Source organism: Gossypium hirsutum, chromosome A06 (assembly GCF_007990345.1).
Source record: "Gossypium hirsutum isolate 1008001.06 chromosome A06, Gossypium_hirsutum_v2.1, whole genome shotgun sequence".
NCBI lineage: Eukaryota > Viridiplantae > Streptophyta > Magnoliopsida > Malvales > Malvaceae > Gossypium > Gossypium hirsutum.
This window is the reverse complement of record NC_053429.1, coordinates 43,110,031-43,126,102: the sequence shown is the minus strand read 5'-3', so window position 1 is coordinate 43,126,102 and position 16,072 is coordinate 43,110,031. Positions and strand designations below refer to the sequence as shown.

The 16,072-nt window shown below is 33.3% G+C and overlaps 1 protein-coding gene across 8 annotated transcripts; it reads left to right on the top strand.

Annotated features, from left to right (window-relative positions):
- The first annotated feature begins 2,056 nt into the window (after nucleotides 1–2,056).
- On the top strand, nucleotides 2,057–15,668 carry LOC107962938 (glucan endo-1,3-beta-glucosidase 4). 8 transcript variants are annotated; one of them, XM_016899504.2, is made up of 5 exons: nucleotides 2,057–2,255; nucleotides 3,179–3,335; nucleotides 4,154–5,401; nucleotides 15,140–15,167; nucleotides 15,254–15,668. In XM_016899504.2, exons 2-5 carry the CDS (start codon nucleotides 3,269–3,271, stop codon nucleotides 15,393–15,395), a joined length of 1,485 nt encoding a protein of 494 aa, XP_016754993.1. In that variant the 5' UTR covers nucleotides 2,057–2,255; nucleotides 3,179–3,268; the 3' UTR covers nucleotides 15,396–15,668. The 8 variants fall into 8 exon arrangements, with proteins under 8 accessions (XP_016754993.1, XP_016754996.1, XP_016754997.1 ...); XM_016899507.2 differs by having other exon boundaries at nucleotides 2,094–2,255; nucleotides 3,179–3,234; XM_016899508.2 differs by having other exon boundaries at nucleotides 2,094–2,327; nucleotides 3,179–3,234.
- The last annotated feature ends 404 nt before the right edge of the window (nucleotides 15,669–16,072 follow it).

Genomic DNA, 16,072 nt, shown 5'->3' with positions numbered 1-16,072 from the left:
TAGTTTTTTTTTTTGTTGCATGCATGTATTATTGTTTATATGATGTATTTATGTGTTTAAATTTCATTATACTCATAATTTAATCTAATTTTTTATTTTAATATCGTCCATATTTTATATTTTTATTATGATTAATTTATTTCAAGTCATACATTTTAATTATTTATTTATTTTTATTTTTTAAACACCCATTTGTGTTGTAAATTTTTTTCACATGCATGCACGGAATTTTTAATATAGTTTATAGATATGATAACACAAAAATTGTAAATAATAATAAATATTTATTATAAAACATATTATAATCCATAAATAAACATTTAAACATTTAAATATAAAATTTATTAATTTTAAATTAAGATCGTAGTAGTATATAATTTTTAAAAAATAAACAGAATAATTTTTAATTTATATACGCAAAATAAACAATCTAGTTATAAAATATTCAAATTATTTATTTGATATTAAAAAAAAAGTTATCAATTTAATCTATTAAATTAATAAACCAACTGTATCAAGAAAAATCGATTTAAATAATGTATAACGGGTTTTATCAGTTTAACTGTCAATCTATTTTCGATTTCATATATTTAACTTTCAATTCAATTTCAAACAAAATACTCGTGCTAATGAAATAAAATCTATAACTGTATATTAAAGTAGTGTCCAAATCATGTGTGTTTTTTTTACACCTGTCAGAAAAAACAGACAAAGCTTTTCTTTTTTTTTTTGAGATTTTAGAATACTGGTATAATTTCAGTTTTAATCTTTAAAATATGTTAAAATTTTAAATATATATCTATTTATGTACCTTATTCATGTTAACACGTGGCACACATACCATGTTTTTTTCATTTAATAACAATGGTTAATCTTCAGTTTTGGTCCTTTTAATATGCTTAAAATTAAGATTTAAACATTATACTTTAATTTTTAACATAATTTAGTCTTTATATTTTTATAATGTTGTTGATTAATCCAAATAGGTAATATATTTAAATTTTCAATTAAAATGTTACATGATTATATATATTTTGAAAGCGGATTTTTAAATCCAAAAAGTTGAGGGATTAAATTGTTGAAAATAAAAGTAAGAAGACTAAATTTCAAATGTATAAAATATAGAGACTTAGAGTTATGATTGTTTGAACTAGATTGGATTGATCGGGATATCGATTCAAAGAAAGGCGTAAGATCAATTGAGCTATGAATTGGTATGAATCGATTAAACCAGACTAAAAATAGATTGAGTCAGAATTTTTTTATATTTTTAATGATTTATTTAATCAAATCAAACAAACCAGTGGTATAACCAATTCAACCACCGATCCGTTTCTAAAAATTTTGCTTAAGATATATTTTAATCTTTAAATTTTAACTCTATAATTTGACACAAATAAATAATCAATTCAACGCGAAGCGTGAATAAACCATACTAGTGTCAATAAAACGGTTGGTTTCAAAAATAAAAAAATGGTTTATTTGTAAATGACTTAACGTACAACGACTAGACCTGTCCATAGGTCAGGTCGTGTTCGAGCTAGGCCTTGATAAAATTTTAAGCCCTTTTGATAGGCTCGGGCCTGACCCAACTTGAAAATGAGCTTAAACTTTTAGTCATGCCTAGTCCAAATAAAAATGCTAAAACCAGGCTGAGCGTATTAATTTTAAAAAAAATATAATATATCAAAACCACTAAAAATATTAAAATAAATATTTTTCAACAAATTAAAAATAAATTAAAAAATTATACTTAAATAACACTAACATAAGTGTAATATAATAAGTAAATGTCTTTAAAATAATAATAAAATTAACAATAAAATAAGAATTATATATATATATATATCCAAATAATAACAATAAAATAATAACAATATAATTATAAAATAATAGTAGAGTAATGAGAAATAAGAAAACAACTAAAAAACAATAACAAAATAACAAAATAATAGCAAATTCTGATGGCAAAAATAAGCCAGGTCGAGTCCGTGACAAGCTCAACTCACGTTTGAAACGAATATATTTTTTTATTCTTTATACTATTTTTTAATTTAATTTAGTAAATGCTTTATTTTTTTTTAGCATACAGTCCCCAAGCAAATATTCTGCTGCTTCTATATTCTTCCTGTGGCAATAATTTCTTTTAAAATAAATTATTGCAAAAAAGACTAACAAGAAAACAACAGAGTTGCAAAGACAACCAAGTCACTGGCTACCGAGAGTTCAAACAAAGACAAGCTGCCATTAGAGAGGTTTCTTAACTCTGAATCTGAAACAGTTTTCTACGTTTTTTTTTTATTAAAGTACTGCTTTCTACTTATTATGTAAGTTGATGTTTTCGTTCTTTTATTACTATGTAAATTATATTTAATAATGTAAATAGAAGAATATTTTTTATCAGCTGAAGCTCTATAGCTGTGTGTTTTTAATTTTATTTTTTATAGCAGCTTGGAAACTTGGATCAGGTACTTTAGAACTTATTTCTCTTGATTTTTTCATCTGGGTAATATTATTTACCATTATTATGTGGAGTTTGGGCACTGGGTAGTTTAAAATTCAACTTTGGGGACCTTTGCATCTGGGCATTTTGGAACCAGACTTTTCTTTCACAGCTGCATTGCTTTCCATTAGTGGTTTCTTTTTCAAAGATATTTTAGCTTCTTTTAAATTTTTGTTTTGCAAGACGTATAAAATACTTACCTTGGTGAGCAAATTTACATGCACATTAGATTTATACCGCTGTGGAGTGTCGATCTAATAACTCATGCTAATTGTAAGATTTCGCTTGACATAATGTTTGTCAAAATCATGTTCACTGAAGATTAATGTACTTGGTGAATGTTATGTAGTGTTTTATTTATTTTTCTGTAAGTAGTCAAAAAAGGTCCACTAAAGTTTATCCTGTCCTATAATACATGGAGGTCGATTTCTTGACAATGTGCTTTGAAAAGGTCACATGTGAAAGTGATAGTTTATCCTTCTGTTGCTGAACATGTAATACTATTTTGCAGCTTTGAGCGACAGCACTACAAACCCAATTTCTTTTTCCCTGAATATTTGTAGATTTCTTGTGTTTTTTTATGATTTCTTTATTTGTTTCATTTTCCCTTAAATTCTCATCATTGGCTGAATTTGACTATCATATGCTATACCCGATTGTTACTTTTGTTTGCAGAACATTTAGTGTCTAAGCTCTGGGGGAGTGTAAACAGCACAAGACTGCTCGTCTAGGTTGGAGTTTTTTATTTTTTATTTTTATGCTCAGATGAATCCTGATAGATGTTTTGGAGGCTCGCTTCTGGTTTTAATTGGCCTGTTTACCAATGTGCTAGGTAATCTATAAATTATTGAGGGTTTCACTTTTAAGCTAAATTCTATTCGAAGCTCTGTATATTATTTTGTCTGCTGTTTAGATGAGGCTTTAGAAATTTAGAGTTTTTACCTCTTGGGTTTGCTCTTCCTATGAGTCTCAATGCATCAGCTGTAAAAAATATAATCATTATAAAGGATAGTCCTTGTTAATGAGCAACTTTTTATTTTTATTTTTATAATAACCACTGTTGGTACATTTTATGGATCTAATTCCACCAGTGATTATCAATGTAAAATTGAAACCATTTTAGTCATAATTCAGTCTGTGGTTTCTTTTCCCAGTATTTAGAAGGTGCCTATCAGACATGCCTCTAAAGATCAAGAGACCATTGAAATCAAAGTGCTTATGTTCTGTTTGTTTTCATTTCCTTTTGTTTTCTGTTTGTCCACCACATGGACTCTTTTGGACTTTTTATCAGTTTATGCCTAAGAATGTTTTCTTGAATCGTGGAGAATGATTGAGACAACTATTGAGACTTTATAGCTAGGACAGATAGTTCATTGAGTGTTGTTAATATTTGCGGGAAGGAAGTAAATCAACTGATGGTTCCACTATTTACTGCATTGGAGATCACACTTGAAGCAAATGGAAACCAAAAAAAGAAAAGAAGCACAATGGAATTGTCATACCGTCATGAATTTACCTTTAGTAATCCAATTGGGCAATTTGTTTTTCATTATAGTTACACGGGTCTTCTTAGTGTTATGTAATTTATATAAAAACCGTGTAATCATGTTTGTGGTCGGTTTTTACTGAAATAGATCATTGATTTTATAGGTGCATTCATTGGGATAAACATTGGTACTGATGTTTCCAGCATGCCGTCAGCTTCTGAAGTTGTTTCTATTATCAAAACCCATCGAATCACTCACGTACGACTTTATGATGCTGACTCTCACATGCTCAAAGCACTTGCAGACAGTGGGATTGAAGTTACAGTGGGCGTGACAAATGAGGAAGTTCTTGGAATTGGAGAATCCGCATCAGCTGCAGCAGCCTGGGTCAGCAAAAATGTAGCATCCTATGTGCCTTCAACCAACATTACAGCCATTGCTGTTGGCAGTGAGGTTCTTACATCAATTCCTCATGCTGCCCCAATTTTAGTTACTGCTATGAATAACCTCCATAAAGCTCTTGTGGCTTCTAATCTAAATTTTCAAGTTAAAGTTTCGAGCCCCCAATCCTTGGACATCATCCCCGAGCCTTTCCCCCCCTCTACTGCTGCCTTTAATTCCTCACCGAACTCTACAGTATACCAGCTTCTTCAGTTTTTGAATAACACTAACTCCTATTTTATGTTAAATGCATATCCCTATTATGGTTACACTAATGGAAATGGCATTTTTCCAATTGATTATGCACTTTTCAAACCACTCCCCTCAGTCAAACAAATTGTTGACCCAAACACTCTCTTCCACTATAACAGCATGTTTGATGCGATGGTTGATGCAACCTATTATTCTATGGATGCTCTCAATTTTTCTGGGATCCCTATTGTTGTCACTGAAACAGGATGGCCTTGGCAAGGTGGACCCAATGAACCTGATGCCACTGTTGAAAATGCTGGGACCTTCATTAATTATTTGATCCGGCGAGTTTCCAATGATTCAGGCCCTCCCAGTCGGCCGAATATTCCCATCAACACATACATTTACGAATTGTTTAATGAAGACAAGAGACGTGGGCCTGTCTCTGAGAAGAATTGGGGGGTGCTTTATACGAATGGCACTGCTGTTTTTCCTTTGAGTTTGAGTGGTTCTAGTCAGATTATGGGAAATGTTACGACAGTTTTCTGTGTTGCAAAAGATGATGCCAGTGAAGATAAGTTGCAAGATGGGCTTAACTGGGCATGTGGGCAAGGCCAGGCCAATTGCAGTGTTATACAATCAGGGCAGCCATGTTATCTCCCAAATAACATCAAGAACCATGCATCTTATGCTTACAATGACTATTATCAAAGAATGCATACTGTTGGTGCAACATGTGATTTTGATGGGACAGCCACAATTACCACTAATGATCCAAGTAAGTATGACAAGTTTTCTCATCGTTATCAATCTTAATTTTATCTATAATTTTGATCTTTTAAAATACTTGAGAAAAATTTAACTTTCAGTTTTTGCTAGCTGGGTTATAATGACCTAATATCAATACCTAGGTTTGCTTTAAAATTTAAAAGGAAGTAGGTATTTTTTTTTATAGTTCTCCATTCGAACTAAGCTTTGATGGGGGAATCATTGTAGGGAAAGAAACCTAACATTTTAGAGCGACAAAGCTGAATATTTCATAGTCCTAATATTACAATCAAAGAGAAAAAAAAAGAAGGAAAAACATTAAGTTGAGTAATTAGTGATTGTATGCTCTATGTATCTAGTTATTAATGTTGGCACATAATTAAATTAACCTTGCACAAATAAATTATGAAAAGTTAGAAGAGTGAAGAGACTTGAATATGAAAAGTGAAAAAACTTGAATATGAATAGTGAAGAGACTTGAAGATGAAAAGTTAAGAGGCTTGAATATGAAAAGATACACACATGCATGAATAGTCACAACTCCTAGCATATAGTGATATAGATGAATAGTCACTTACAACTCCTATATAAAGAGTTGTATGTGATGAAGAATTAATTAACTTTTTGTGCTTGAAATAAAAGATTATTTGAAAGAATTTTTTCATACAAAATTTATTTCTCTTCTCCATTATATTCTTTATCATTTTCTTTGTTTTATTTCTCCAAATATTAATCATTCAACTACAAATTGGTATCAGAGCCTTGTTCGATCGAAATGAACAATTCTATTCTTCTTTCTTCCGTTCCCCAATTAACCAAAGAAAATTATGGCAAATGGAGTATCCAAATGAAGGCTCTTCTTGGATCTCTAGAAGTTTGGGAGATTGTTGAAAAAGGTTATAATGAAGTTGAGGCTGAAGAAGAGGAAGGATTAACACAAGTTCAAAAAGAGAGTCTAAGAAAATCAAGGAAGAAAAATCAGCAAGCCTTATTTTGGATATATCAAGGAGTTTAATCATATGAAGCGGCTTGGGAAAAAATAGCTTGTGCCACCACGGCAAAACAAGCATGGGAATTTTTACAAAATTCATTCAAAGGAGATGAAAAGGTGAAAAGAGTTCGGTTGCAAACTCTTCGAGGAGAGTTTGAAAGATTGCAAAAAACAGAGTCAGAATCAGTTTCTGATTACTGTTCACGGGTTTTGTCCATAGTCAATCAATTAAAAAGAAATGGTGAAACTATGAATGATATTCGTGGTGTTGAGAAAATCCTCCATTCTTTAGATTCCAGATTTGACTACATTGTGGTTGCCATTGAAGAATCAAAGGACTTGAGTACCATGACTATTGATGAACTCACAGGTTCGTTGCAAGCCCATGAAGAAAGATTAAACAAGAAGAAAAAGGAAGTAGATGTAGATCAAACACTCCAGTCAAAGTTGTCTCTAAATGAGAATAAGGGAGATTTTAAAAATCAAAGAGGGAGAGATCGTGGTCGTGGAAGAGGAAGAAATTTTAGAGGAAGAGGCTCAAATGCTCGTGAAAGAGGTGAAGATGTAAGCATGGAGAATGGATGGAAAGAAGCCAACCAAAGTCAAAATTTTAGAGGATCACAAAGAGGACGTGGACGTGGAAATCAAAGAGGAAGAGGTCGTGGCTATTTTGAATGTTATAATTGTCGCAAACCTGGTCATTTGGCAAGTGAATGCTGGTACAAAAAGAAGAGAAAAATGAAGCTAATATAGTACAAAATAATCAAGAGCAAAAGCAAGAAACTTTGTTGCTCGTATCTCATGGTGGAGAGATTGATGATGTCTGGTACATAGACAGTGGTGCTAGCAAGCATATGACAGGTAACAAAAATTTATTTTCGAAGTTCTTTGAATCTGATTGTGGAGAAGTAAAAGTAGGAGATGGCAAAGCTTACAAAGTTAGCGGTGTTGGTGAGTTGGAGTTCAAAACAAAGCAAGGAAGGGTAGAGAAAATGTCTGAAGTTTATTTTGTTCCTGGTCTTAAAAATAATCTGCTTAGCGTTGGGCATCTCTTGAAGAAGGGGTATGATATTCATTTCCGAGACATGGCTTGCTATTTATCAAAGAAAAATCAGGTTGTTGCTAGAGTTGGAGTGGCATCAAATAATCTTTTCTTCTTACCCTTCAAAATCAGAATATGTCTTGTTTTATTGGTGCTCATAAAGGAATTTCAAAGTTATGGCATGATAGATATGGACATTTAAACTATGGAAATTTGGAGATGCTTTCAAGGAAGATGATGGTTAGAGGTTTACCAAAAATCGATCGGCTTGATGATGTTTGTGAAGCATGTCAACTTGGAAAGCAACACAAAATTGCTTTTCCTTCTCAATCCTCGTGGAAAGCAAGAAGACCATTGCAACTTATTCACTCAGATCTTTGTGGTCCAATGACAGTTTCATCTTTAGGAGGTAATCGTTACTTTATCTCTTTCATTGATGATTACTCAAGAAAGTTATGGGTGTATTGTGTCAAAGAAAAATCAGAGGCTTTTCAGAGATTCAAAGATTTCAAGGCAGAAGTGGAGAACTTTACTGGGTTTAAAATTAACACCTTGCGTACAGATCGTGAAGGTGAATATTTTTCAAAAGAATTTGAGAAATATTGCCGAGATAGTGGCATCCGGCATGAAATGACAGTCCGCCATACACCTCAGCAAAATGGTCTGTGTGAAAGAAAGAACAGAACAATTATGGAAATGGCTAGATGTCTTCTTAAGAAGAAGAGGTTATCAAGAAGATTTTGGGCTGAAGCTGTTTCCGGTGCAGTTTATCTTATAAACAGATCACCGACAAGAAGCTTGGAGAATTGCACACCACATGAGGCGTGGTATGGTATAAAGCCTAGTGTTAGTCATCTTAGAGTATTTGGGAGTGTTGCCTACTCTCATATTCCAGATGCAATGAGAAGCAAGTTGGATGACAAGTCAGAGAAATGCATTTTCATTGGCTATAGTGAAAGAAGTAAGGCATACAAGTTGTATAATCCGGTGACAAAGAAGATTGTGATAAGCCGAGATGTTCGGTTTGATGAAAATTCCATGTTTGAAGATATGGAAGTTGAAAAGGAAAATTTGCCAATTTTTCCTTTTGAACTTGAAGAAGAAGAAGAGGCAGTAATTGAGAATGCTGAAGATGATGCTCAAGTAGAAAATCCTCCTGCTTCCCCAAGTTCTTCATCAAATTCTTCTTCATCCAGCCCGATCCGAAAAACGAGAAGCATCCAAGAGTTATATGATGTAACGGATGAAGTTGTGCAAAATGATGCTGTATTCTTTGCCTTCTTTGCAGGAGAAGATCCAATTTCTTTTGATGATGCATATCAAGAAGAAATATGGAGGAAAGCCATGAAAGAAGAGATTTGCTCAATTGAAAACAATGATACATGGGAACTCTGTAACACCCCGAACCCGAGACCGTCACCGGAGTCGAACACGAGGTGTTAACAGACTTTTAAAAATTTTCCAGACACTGCCAATCTGCGTAGTAGTCGCTTTAAAAATCATATCTTGAGTTTCACAACTCGAAAATCAGTTTCGTGATTTTTCCCTGAAACTAGACTCATATGCCCATCTACATATTTTTTTCTAGAATTTTTGGTCAGGCCAATTAGTACAGTTTATTAGTCAAAGTCTCCCATGTTACAGGGATCGACTACCCTGACCTTTGCGCATTACGACTTGGATATCTCCTTGTACAGGGCTCCAATACTGATGCCGTTTGTTTCTATAGAAACTAGACTCAGAGAGGAATCTATACATATATGGTATAACTCCTAATTATCTCTGGTTAATTTATGGTAAATTTTCAAAGTCGAAACAGGAGATCCAGAAACCGTTCTGGCCCTGTTTCACGAGAACTTTAATATCTCTTAATATACTGTTCATATGATTGTTTCGTTACTTTCATATGAAAATAGATTCATCAAGGTTCGATTACATAATTTATTCACTATTTAATTCCATTCCTACAAATTTTTGTGATTTTTCAAATCCACAACTCTGCTGCTGTCAGCATCTGTTTTCAAGGTAAACTTTACCTATTTCGTGGTTACCATGGACCAACTAGGGTTTTGTCATACATAGGTCCACATATGATCATATTTAGCCATTCCAATGGCTGATCATTTGCCCAACACTTCCATTCCAAACCATAGTCACATCATGAAACCATATATACATACATAAACACAAATGATCTAATGCCATACTCCACTTCTACAAGCCATTTTCGCATGGCTGTACACACATACATCACAAAAAGTGCTTAAAACAACAAGGGTAGTCCTATACATGCCATATCCAGAGTTCAACTAAAAGAGTACCAAAAGAGCGTTGATAGTGTGGATGACTTCGACTTTGATGATCCCGAATCCGATAGCTAACGAACAAAATCTATAAAACAGAGAGCCAAAGCAACGGGGTAAGCATTTTAAAGCTTAGTAAGTTTCAAGTAATGAAATCGGCTTTGACTAAAGTATTACATTCACATAGCTAAATGAATCACTTTATTAATACACATTCTCATAATCATGCTTACTTCACAATTCGTCAACATATATACACACACAAGGTATCAACCCATATAAAAGCCCAAAAGTTCGTTAGTCGATTGAACGAATACTACTTAAAACGAATCGACTTTTCCGAATCACATGCAAACATACCTTATTGTTTGGGTTTGTTGAGCGTATTAATTGAATTTATTACAGCACAAAACGCTCACATTCATACCCAAGTTTCTTTGGAATTTAGCCAGATATTACCACAAGCACAATTGCCTTCGGGTCTTAACCCGGGCATAGCAACTCGCACGAATGCATTCGGGTCTTAGCCCGGATATATCAACTTGCACAATTGCCTTCGGGTCTTAGCCCGGATATATATCAACTCGCACAAATGCCTGCGGGTCTTAGCCCGGATATATCAACTCGCACAAATGCCTGCGGGTCTTAGCCCGGATATATCAACTCGCACAAATGCCTGCGGGTCTTAGCCCGGATATATCAACTCGCACGAATGCCTACGGGTCTTAGCCCGGATAAAATCACTAGCACAATTACCTTTGGGACTTAGCCCGGATAAAATTCAAATGCTCATGCACATATATATCAACAATCATGACACATCCATATTTCACTTTCGTTACTAAGGCTCAAACACAAAGCATTCATTAAACCTTTCCAATTTCGGCTCAATAGCCACACACAAAGAGCATGATTTCAATTGGCTTTATAACATAGTCTCTATGCACATTTGACTATCCATCATAGGATGACTAATCATTTCAATATAATTCAAGTAGGGTCATTACTCGAAGACTTACCTCGGATGTTATCGATCGACTTCAATGGCTATTCAATTACTTTTTCCTTCCCTTTATCGGATTTAGTTCCCCTTTGCTCTTGAGCTTAAGTTCAACAAATTTTAAAATAGTCATTAATCGACTATTCAAGTATTACTTTCAGAATAATATATAAATTGATTCGACTTTCACACACATAGATTATAGTAAGCTTTATAAAAATCAATAAATAATTCATTAACAAATTTTCATTAATGTTTACAACAAAATCACATATTCACTACGAGCTGTTTTCCCTGAGCAGCAGTCACTAAAATATTTATAACTGGAGCTACAAAACTCCAAATCACTTGCCGTTAATTTTCCCTGGATATAGACTCGTATATCTTCCATCCATAAAATTTTCAGAATTTTAGGCTTGGCCAATCAATACCAGATTTTTCTTAAAGTTTTCCCTGTTTCACTGTTTGACTAATCTGACCACTCTTCACTACGAATCAAATTTCTCATTTTACAGAATTCCAAATGTGTTGTATTTGATTTCATTTGAAACTAGACTCATTAAGGAGTTTAAGCATATAAATTTTATCTTATAATCATTTTTGTACAATTTATAATGATTTCCTAAAAACAGAACAGGGAATCTAGTAGTCATTTTGACTCAGCCCCACAATACTTCAAATATCTCAAGATCGGTAACTCTTTAGTTCTTATAGTTTCTTTTGTAAGAAAATAGACTCTTCAAGCTTTAATGACATAATTTACTCAGCTTTTAATTCAACTCCTACAAATTATGGCGATTTCCAAAATCACCTTACTGCTGCTGTCCCCAAGCAGATTATTACCAAATCAAATACTAACATTTGCATTTCACCTTAATAGCTAGCTTAGCAAACCTTAATTTAACATATAATTCACACATATCACATTCCAAGCATTCACTCTATTCTATCACTTAAGGTACAAACATTACTCAATAACTTCCTAATTCAAGTACACATTCGGCCTTGGTACATAATAAGGTAGTCGATTCCTTTCCCTTTAGCACCCATTGCTCACATATGATTATTTGTATAGCTCAAACACTCATCTATCTTTATCATGAAACAACAAAATTTACCATTGTCAAATACCATAGCCGCATGTCATTAAACCTGAACCACCATGAAAATTTTACTTATCACCTCATACCTTATTATCAAATTGAACTAATTATGCTTATAAAAATAATATCAAAACCGAAACCTTTTGATAATTAAGCCTCTAATTATTTATTACAATTACCCAAACAAAATTTTCTCACATTTAACACTTATATACCAATCAATTGTTGAAGACAAACAAAATCTCATTTCCTCCCTTGACAACCACAACCGAAAGCTCAAACCAACATCTAAAATTCCAAGTTTTCAAATGGGCTAATATGGAACTAGCTAATTGACTTAAACTAAACTTAAAATTTCAAAAACTAACAAAATTTTTTACTAACCTTCTCAAGCTTCAAGTGACCGAATGTTTCCCTCCTATCTTCCTCTTTACAATCGGCCAAGAAGAACCAATGATACAAGCTTTGTTTTCATTACTTTTCTTTTTTCTTTTATTCTTTATTTTATTCATTATAACTCCAATAACCCAATTTCTTATTATAATATCAAATTCAACAAATATATTGCCCATCATCAATCCATCTTGGTCGGCCACTATAAGGGAATTGGGCAATTTGACATGCAAGTCCACCCTTGTGTTGACATGCACTAATAAGCCCTTTAAAATTAGCCTATCATATTTCACCATGTCTCATGTTGATCCCTATTTAATAATTCCTCATGCAATTGGCAAAATTAGGGAATGAAACTTCCACATATGCATGTACACACACATAATAAACATAGAACATAGCAATTAATTATTTTTATAACTCGGTTTTGTGGTCCCGAAACCACTTCCCGACTAGGGTCAATTTTGGGCTGTCACAAACTCACAGATTTACCGCCGCACAAGAATTCAATTGGAGTCAAATGGGTGTACAAGACAAAGATGAATCCAAATGGCTCTATCAACAAGTACAAGGCAAGACTGGTTGCAAAAGGATACAAGCAAAAGGAAGGAGAAGATTTTACAGAGGTATTTGCTCCAGTTTCAAGACTTGAGACAGTTCGGTTACTTATTTCTCTTGCTGCCCAAAACAATTGGAAAATGTTCCAAATGGACGTAAAATCTGCGTTTTTGAATGGTGTTCTCAAAGAAGAAGTCTATGTTGATCAACCACCAGGGTTTGTCAAAAAAGGAGAAGAAGAAAAAGTTTACAAGTTGAAGAAAGCTTTGTACGGGTTGAAGCAATCACCCAGAGCATGGTACAGCCGCATCGATTCTTATTTTCAGAAGTGTGGATTCCAGAAATCTCCATATGAGCATACTCTCTACATCAAAGGCAATTATCAAGGAAGATTCATGGTTGTAAGTCTCTACGTTGATGATCTTATTTTCACAGGAAATGATGTGAAGATGTTGAAAGAATTTCAGCACTCAATGATGGCAGAATTTAAGATGAAAGATTTGGGAGAACTTCATCATTTTCTTGGCATTGAAGTTCATCAATCCGAGAAAGGAATTTTTATTTCACAAGAGAGCTACGCAAAGGAAGTTCTAAAAAAATTCATAATGGAAAATGCGAATCCAGTCTCTACTCCATGCATTACAGGTCTGAAGTTATCTAAAGAGGGTGAAGGAAAGCTTGTCAATTCCACCATATTCAGAAGTTTGGTTGGGAAGTTGATGTATCTGACTTCGACAAGGCCTGATATCGTGTATGCTGTTAGCTTGGTAAGTAGATTCATGGAGAAACCTTACTCCAATCACTGGGAGGCTACCAAGAGAATATTGAGATATGTGAAGGGAACCATTGATTATGGAATTTTCTATAAAGCTAATACATTAGTTGATCTCATTGGTTATACGGATAGTGATTTAGCAGGAAGCATTGATGATAGCAGAAGCACTTCTGGTTATGTTTTTCACCTTGGTAGTGGTGCAGTTTCATGGAGTTCAAAGAAATAATCAATTGTGGCGCTTTCGACTACAGAAGCTAAATATATCGCTGCATCTTATGCAGGATGTCAATTGATTTGGTTAGTGGAATTTTGGAAAGTCTTAAGCAGAAGCAAAGCAAGTCAACAATTTTGTTTTGTGACAATAGTTCTACTATTTCGGTCACAAAAGATCCAGTTCTTCATAGAAGGACAAAATACATTCGCATTCGATATCACTTCTTGAGGGAACTAGTGAATAATGGTAATGTTCAAGTTGAATATTACAAGACGGAAGATCAGATGGCTGATATCTTCACAAAGCCTCTAAGTGGACAAGTCTTCAAGAAAAATGTTGAAAGGTTGGGAGTTCAAAGCAAGTTTAATTTAAGGGAGGCATTGTTGGCACATAATTAAATTAACCTTGCACAAATAAATTATGAAAAGTTAGAAGAGTGAAGAGACTTGAATATGAAAAGTGAAAAAACTTGAATATGAATAGTGAAGAGACTTGAAGATGAAAAGTTAAAAGGCTTGAATATGAAAAGATACACACATGCATGAATAGTCACAACTCCTAGCATATAGTGATATAGATGAATAGTCACTTACAACTCCTATATAAAGAGTTGTATGTGATGAAGAATTAATTAACTTTTTGTGCTTGAAATAAAAGATTATTTGAAAGAATTTTTTCATACAAAATTTATTTCTCTTCTCCATTATATTCTTTATCATTTTCTTTGTTTTATTTCTCCAAATATTAATCATTCAACTACAATTAAATGTGGATATTCTTGTTAGTATTTCAAATTGTGACAGTAACAAGTATGCTGAATACTATTTCTGGGTTTTGTCTTATTTTTGCCAGTGGCTCTTCTCTTGTGTTTAAAGTTTCACTCAGGCTCCTAAAAGATTATCGTGAAAACTTAATAATAATAATAATAAACCAGGTTGGTCAATGATACAGCATTAGTACTATCATCATAGTACTATGTTGTATCTATTAGGTTAACTTCAATGGTTCTTCTGGAGTAGGAAACCTAATCAACAACAAAGTCCTCAAGATTTTCATTCTTTCTTTCCAGAATGAAGTAACCATTGCAAAGGCTTCATATTTACTATGGAATGTTTTATATCTGTTGCACATGATTTACATGTGTTTAGTGTATCTTTGAGTGTTGTTTTCCCCAACATGTTTACTATGTCTGAAGATAGGATGGAATTCTTGGCTTTTTCATAAGCCTATCTTTTGCCACATCAACCATATTGCATGCTATTGCTGTCTTGCTATTTAATTGTCATATATTCTGCCTTCTTAATGTCATGATATCCAGCTTTGTCTTTCTTAGTTGGCTGATTACTTTATTGGTGTATAACTTGTGCAGGTTATAGGTCCTGTATATTTACGGGAAGGTGAGGTTCATTATCTTTTAGAGTTAAATGTTCCATTTTAACAAATACTTATATAGGATCATGACTTTCTTCTTTTATTGAAGCAGTTCTAATTCGAGTGCCAGGGAAGGGCTTTTGCCTCCTGGAGCATTTGGTCCCGTAAGTCCATTGGGTGAGAGTATGAAGCTTTTAGTGTCGAAGGTTCGATATGTAATCTCAGCCGCTTGTCTTTTGATAATCTTGCTATGACATTGGAAACCTTGTTCGTGCCGAAGATCATTATGTAATGAAATCCGCGAGCAAAGCTCCATGATAGCTGATGGTTACTTTTGCCTTTGATGGAGCAGGGTGGTATTCAGTTGTTAATCTTGGTTCCTCTTTATCTGCTCTAGGGTTCATTCCGTCATTTGATCTTGAAGGATAGCAAGCAGGCACCCATTTCTAGTCATGATTTTTGGGATATTATAACTAAACTTGGATTTTTTTCTTTTAAAAAAATTAATTTTAAGTGACAATTAACAATGGAAAAATACGATTCTAGCTCGCTGCTTTTCATTTGCTTGTTTGTACAATCAGCACTTAAAACCATTAATTTAGAAACTTGAGAGTGGACCGGTGGAATTAGAACTAGTGGCCCGGTTTGGACCAGTACTATATATGAAACAAGGTTTTCTTTAAAGTAAAATTTGGTTCCAACAAGAAAAATGCTTTATTTTCAATTTATTTATTTAATTTAGTATGTGATGAGATTTACTTATTTATTTGTATTTTTTTTACTCTCAAACTATATAAAAAAATTATTTTAATCCATTTTTTTCTTCTTAATTTAATTTTTGTCAAATTATTAAAAATTTAACTTCAGTTAAATTTATTGATTCACCATGTCAACATTTATCTAAATAAAATATAGGACATAAAACTTAATC

What these genes read in the sequence shown, in the direction of transcription:
- LOC107962938 (XM_016899504.2), top strand. Translation starts at nt 3,269, where the DNA reads ATGAATCCTGATAGATGTTTTGGAGGCTCGCTTCTGGTTTTAATTGGC. An exon ending in AATTACCACTAATGATCCAA is followed by an intron (nt 5,402 to 15,139) that starts GTAAGTATGACA and finishes TAACTTGTGCAG; the next exon opens with GTTATAGGTCCTGTATATTT. An exon ending in TCCTGTATATTTACGGGAAG is followed by an intron (nt 15,168 to 15,253) that starts GTGAGGTTCATT and finishes TTATTGAAGCAG; the next exon opens with TTCTAATTCGAGTGCCAGGG.